This window comes from Oxyura jamaicensis, chromosome 4 (genome assembly GCF_011077185.1).
Source record: "Oxyura jamaicensis isolate SHBP4307 breed ruddy duck chromosome 4, BPBGC_Ojam_1.0, whole genome shotgun sequence".
Classification (NCBI taxonomy): domain Eukaryota; kingdom Metazoa; phylum Chordata; class Aves; order Anseriformes; family Anatidae; genus Oxyura; species Oxyura jamaicensis.
The window spans coordinates 78,462,045-78,468,767 of record NC_048896.1 but is presented as its reverse complement, the minus strand read 5'-3'; the positions used below and the strand labels follow the sequence as shown (position 1 = coordinate 78,468,767).

The following is a 6,723-nucleotide window of genomic DNA, read 5'->3' as shown; positions in this document are numbered from 1 at the left end:
AAAAAAGAATAAAGAATAAAAAAGAATAAAGAATAAAAAAGAATAAAAACTCTGGTTATTAGCCAGTAGCCATAATGATGGGTGCTGCATTCAGGTCCTTGATTGCCACTTCTGTTCACGTTATGTTAATGATAACTGCTGAATTAAAAGCCGAACTCCTAAAACTGATCTCAAAATAACATTTTATTTTTAACTTTTAGTTAAATAACACATAGGAAGTATGAAAACCTTCTTCAGCAGCTACTTAGAGTCAGATGTTTTGCAGCATACTGTGTGTAAGAAACAGATGAGAGTTACTCTTCCTCCACCTACTGACTCCTCTCCTGTCTCAGTCTAACACATTTGGACATAGCTAAATATTAAGGAATACCAGTTTTGAGTATGGAATGGAATGCTTGCTCAAAGAGCCACTGACAGAAAAGTAAGAAAGCTGCTTCGTCCTCCTTTCTGACTTCTGGCTGTCAACAGTTCTCTATATGCCTCACAATATAGCTATTGATGTAATCGTACCATGTGTTAATATAGAAAGTAATTTACAGCTGCAGATTGAGTATGCCCTTCATTTTTCTTCCTCCAGATGGCAGAAATGTGACCAATTTAAAGTATAATCTCTCTTCACATATATACTACACATACAGATGAATTCAATTGTAAAGAACATATATTTTAAGGGAAAGATTATATATTAAAAATATTAAAGAAGGGAGCTAAGGAATTATAATGGTTTGAAGTCATTTAAAACAGTACCTTCAGAGGTAAAAGAATCTGTTTTGTGTTTTTTTATTTTGCTTATTTCTGTTTAGCTGTTTGTTATTCTACTATTTAATTCTCTTAAGAGGATGAATTATGAATTTGAGTTGGAAAACAACAAGAACTGCAACTTCTCATGCACTGATCATCAAGAAATGCTCTTTCTTCCAAGTATGATTATATAAAGATATATGTATAATTTCAAACAGCACATTAGCTACAACAAAACAAAACCCATGCCGAATTTATACTTAGTAAGTTAACAGTATTCCTAAAGCTCTTAAAATTTCCACCCTGTTTCCTACTGGTCTACCATTTTTAAGGTATCATTTTACATGTGGTGATGACTGATGAGCAGGGTATCAATCACCATCTGTAAACTGGAAGCTTCTGAAATAAAGCACCCCAGGAAGAAAGAAGAAATTCTACTTCTAACTACAGTGCACAAGAAGACACCTCCCTCTTTTTTTTTCTTATCTATCATATTTTACAACTGCTTAACATTTTATTGGCATCAATACATGCAAACTATTGTTGAGATACAGATTTTTAGGTGTTTCTTAAAAGAAACCAGTATTTTATTTTGTGTAGTGTTTTGATTTTTTTTTTTTTACCTTTTCAATTCATTTCTTCCGTTAATGATCCAGATTCACTAATTCACTAATACTATTTCATCCGTTAATACTAGTGAACGAATAGCTAATCTGCAGTAAAATAGCTAACCCTGATTATAGATTATAGCAAAAAAAACAACTGGGAAGCATTCCTATTAACATACAACGCTAACAAATTTTATGTAACAGATGCATTTTTTTCTCCAATGCTATATTTTCTTTATTTTGAACTGCCATTGTAAGACTGAAGTTCATAAAAACCCATCTATTTAAATAGTTCATTAGAACGGCTTCCTATAGCATAGTTCTTTTCATATGAAAATTCTTTTTTCTCCATCATACTACGCAATTAATTCCATTTTGTCAGTTTTCCACTTAAACCTCATCTTGCATCAAAATCTGTATTAACAGAAGTAACAACTGAACATTTATGTCTATTTTTCTGTGAAAACAAACATGGGAATGCTTACTTTAATGCAGAAACAAAAAACAGAACTGCAGTTCCAGTGTTTAAGTTCCAGAAAGAATATGCAATTCTAAGTGTCATACCATTAAAACTGCATAGTTGCTGAGGGAGTAGCACTGAATGGTAGTAATATTTTCATCAGACAGAAGAATGCGACAGCCATCAGACTTCCAGCCCCCTTGTCCATTCAGTAGATCAAAGTCCCACTGAGCTGCAACAGCATCTGCTCCATGTGCAATGCGCCGCAGTGTCACATTTATAGGAATGTGGTGACTGGCTAGGTTTAAACCATCTGTTACAAAATAAATATATTTGCACATAAATTTCTCAAAATGTCGAATGCAAAAAAAAATTTAGATATATGCTACTTGACAGAAATGAGTCAAGAAAAGCTTATTTTTAAAGATCATAGAAGTGTAATAATAAAAAACAAACCTATCTTGGTAAGAATAACTGGTGTTACAACTGTACGACGTTTCCCATCATCAGCCAGATTTGTTGAATTTCCTGTTGCTGGAAAAAGCTTTCCATTGCGAAATGCAATAAGCTGAAGCTTGTAGACAGATTCATCTGCTGGTCTGATTTCTCTTTTTTGCTTCTGGGTGAAAAGGGAAGCTGGCAACTGGATAGAAGCCTCCACGATTGTATTCTAGAAATAAACGGATTGAAATAAACAAGAACTATTATGAACTAGGGAGCTTTTAATACCTATACCTACAAACAGCCTGAAAGCATCTTTCCATTTAAGATGTTTTAATAAGGGAAACCACACCTACTCATTAAAAACCGAGTCCATTAAGAAATTATCCCATAAGCAAGCTATATTATCCCGTGTCACTTTAATCATCCTTTGTCATTGTCATTCTGGATTACATAAAAAATGCTACTTTAACATCACAAATTCATAATGTAAGATTGCTTTCCAAGTGATTCATATTTATGATATTATTACAAAGACAATGGGAAAACAGGGAGTATCCAACCTTTAAAGCCAGGCTTGACAGCGTATTTGAAACATTGCATTTAAAGCTTAGTTGCTTATCCAGATTTCCATCTGGATCTCTTCTTCCATAATCACTGAGTCCTGTACGGTCTGATGTAGCCACTTTTTGAAACACGGTGCACGTCATCCCAGTGAAACCAGCAGCCTTTATTACATAAGCCTCAAGAGCAATATTTGGAGAATACTGAGGCAAAAAAAAGAAAAACAACAAACAATGTTACATACTACAGGAAGAAAAATAATCTTTAAGGTATTCTCTGTCACAACAGTATACAAAAACAAAACAAAAACTACTTCTGTGTATCCGGCAGGGAATTCAGAATATTTCTCCTCTTCCTACAGAAGCAGCAGAGATTAAGATAATGCCAAAAGCTATTAAGCAAGGAAAAATAAGAAGCTATTGAAACTTAAGAGCCAGCAACATGCCTTCTAAAGAATTTTATACTTACAGTTGAATAAACTTGAGCCCCATTTGCAAGCCGGTACATAGCAATTTTCTGTAGACACTGTACAATCCTAGTGCAAGCCTTCGCTTCCCTTTGTGCCATCCACAGAACACGTTCATCGGCTAACATAATGTTACTTGCTATGTCCACCATCACGTCACCAAGCTAGCAGGGAAAATAAATAAGGTTATTTTATATCTTTGATAACATAGAACAAGCAGGATCATTACCAGGAAATAAAATGCTACTTGTCAACATAAGAAAAAGGAATTGGTTGTCCTTATTTCAACCACTGCTTGTCAAGCTGAGATATTGAAATACATAGACATATACCTCCATCCAAATACTATACCAAAGTAATTTGTGTAATCGCATTAGAACTACGGAACAAAACCATGAGAAATACAGCTATTTCATTAAAAGAAAAAGGTGTAATACTCCAACTTCTACTTTTCAAATAATTTGAAAGAACAATTTATAATCATATTTAAACCTAAAATATATAGCTATAGTACAGTGTGCATGTCAAGAAAAAAACAGGAAGTATTAGCACACAATCCTTCTGCCTCTCTTCCTTTGCTACATCTGCCTTTTCTTTGATTCCTTCCTTGCCGACCTTCAGTTCTGTATGGACTGTTTTAGGTCACAGGCTATTCAAGAGATACAGCAAGGTACCAAAGTTGACTTCAAAACACTAATTAAACTGTTAAAGTGGATGCTCACACTCCCTCCCTGGCCTTCTACATGACACAAATACAAACCAGCAAAGGGAATTCCTTCACTTAGACCGCAACTGTGCCAAAATTATCAAGTACCTATATTGGCCTACATTGGATTTTCACCGCATTTAAGACTGACAAATATTGCACCAAAAGCAAAGGTGCATGTAATTCTAACCAAATAGAATGAAATGCAATTCACAGTGCCTAAACTGACAGGGTGGTGGGGTATGGAAGTTATCTCCCTTTGATTCCAGATTTTTTTGAAAGAATATTATTAATAAAAGTCAAGAACACAGTAGCTTGTCATTTTTAAGGATTTGACAAAGAACAAAGGCATAAATAGGAATATAAAAATATTAACTGTTTTATGAACTGACTCCTTTAGGGACACAAGCTACAGTCAGTAAACATTCCACAGCTAACAAAGCATCAAGCAAAACTTGCAGCCCTTTTCACTAAATTTTCAAGAACAAATCAGAATTATATTAACGTAACATGCTTGTTATTACTTATTACTTGAAAGCTGTTACCATGTTTAATACATAAATAGATGGCGTGGTTACAATAAATTATCAGTGTTAAGATCCTGAAGTCACAAAACTCCAGTTATTTCATGTTCCATACATTAAATATTAAGCATTATTTTTTCACTTTATCGAGGTATGCGTAATTTTCTCAAACTGCATTTTAACCTAAGACAATCTACCGAGAAGTTTCTGAATATGTTCAATTTTTCTTTTCACAAAAAGCTATTAAATGAATCATTTTATAATGTACAATATTTGTATTTCAGAATAGCCACCGTAATGCAAACTAAAGAACTAAAAATGAGATGGTATAAGTCAATACAGTATCATTCATAGTTAAGAATTTTGTAGAGTAAGACTAACAAGAATTTTCTTAACTAATAACGAATATTAAATTGCACTATTTTTTAATGTATCAGCAAAGTTGATTTCAAATCAAATCAACTAAGATAAAAATACAAAGACAAGTCAGAAATTACCAATGAATTTAACTTACGACATTTTCATATCAACTATTACTTTCAAAAATGGCAAAACAATGCCAGATTGTGTTACCTTACAGACAGTAAGTCACAGCTGAGAAAAGAATACCCTTATAATGTAACAAATAAGGCAGCAATCTAAAACATTCTAGTTTCGATCCAGCTGAAAGTAGAAGCTATTTAATGACCTACTTATGTAATTCCAAAATACACACAAAAAATTCCCATCTATGATAGTAAAAACAAGTTGTAGACTGAAAATTCTCCAAGAGTTCTGCAAAGAATTTACAGCTGGCATCTATGGTTTGCTGAGGGTGGAGCGGGAAATGTGGATGCTTTTTTGTGTACAAATTTAAAACCAAGGCATTGTGGTCTACAATTGCCCAACATGCACTGTACAGTGAGATCAACATAACCTCTGTTCAGCAGTGAAACAGAGAGTTCCTGCCCACTGGTGGGACTATTTAACCACTCATATTTTTCTCCCCAACGAGCGTTCTCTAAGATTTTATTTTCGTGTTTAATCTTATATCCTGCAAGATACAGGAATACTGAAAACCTTAGAGATACAGCTCAATACTGAATAAAGACATCCTACCACAGTGGAAGGGGAGAAGGTAAGTCTTGTTTTATTCATTATTGAGAGGATCTCTGAGGCTTTCATTATTTATCTTTTTAGATAAGAACATGCCAATGAAAACCTGTGTGACCCACTCCATATTAAATAAAAACAGACTTACTGTACACCTATCTCCCTGCTCCAGTGCTGACCAGAGGTGTTACTCACATTACAGGTCCAGTGAATGCTGGATGATCTCAGCGCCAATGCAAAGTCTGTGACCATGGGTCAGCAACTTCAGGGACCTACTAAACAAACAAAAACATGGAATAGCATCTAATAAACCAACCTAACTCAGTGCCTGCATCTACTGTTGAAAAGATTTCACTGCTCAGAATACTTTAGGACCAACACTTTGGTTATCTTTAAAGTGATGACAAGCTATCCAGTTACCTCTTTATATTTTTCTGCAAATCTTCCAAATTTCTCTATCATTTCAGCCACAAAAATAACATCCATCTTATCAGAAAAATTTGCTGCTTCAACAGTGTAAGCCAAGAGCTGTCTTGCTGTTGCAACTGCATTAGTGAGGTTGAGAGGCATCTACGTAAAGAAGAAAAACATTTGAAAAAAAGTGAAAATTATAAGTACAATAGAGAAGAAACACTTCAGCAATTAACAAACCAGCATTTGCCAAAGAGGCTAACAAACCCCACAGGGATCATGAGAGTTCAAACAGTGTTTGAACTAGCCAGAACTACCAGTGCATCTGCTAGCAACACCACATTTGAAAATAAACCAAAGAACCAACATTATCTGCAGCCACAAGTCCTTTTTTGTCTGGTTGTCTTGGAAAGTAGATGTTGCACCATGAACAGCAAAAGAGACATTATTGTTAAATGCTTATCTTGCTTTGCATGAGAGCCTGAGTAATGCAAAGTTCCTAAAATACAGCATTTTATAGTAAGAGAAGCCAAAAGAAATTCCAACACACCACTGCTGTAGCACTCACTTTTGGTTCTGTAATTATTGGAAGTATTTGGAACTGAACACGCATAAACAACAAACCCAAGGCAGATCCTCTCCTTAACAATCCTGAAACAAGTACAGGCTAAAAAAATTATTTACCACTAAACAGTACACAACTCCAACAT

General features: G+C 34.5%; 1 protein-coding gene across 1 annotated transcript in view; it reads right to left on the bottom strand.

Moving 5' to 3' along the window:
* Positions 1-6,723, bottom strand: part of ADGRA3 (adhesion G protein-coupled receptor A3) — a 59,312-nt gene that overhangs the window by 10,474 nt on the left and 42,115 nt on the right. The window contains exons 12-16 of the mRNA XM_035325261.1: positions 6,023-6,172; positions 3,283-3,444; positions 2,814-3,017; positions 2,266-2,479; positions 1,914-2,122 (exon numbers count right to left, since the gene is read on the bottom strand). Coding sequence (XP_035181152.1) covers positions 1,914-2,122; positions 2,266-2,479; positions 2,814-3,017; positions 3,283-3,444; positions 6,023-6,172 — 939 coding nt within the window. The remainder of the gene's footprint in view (positions 1-1,913; positions 2,123-2,265; positions 2,480-2,813; positions 3,018-3,282; positions 3,445-6,022; positions 6,173-6,723) is intronic.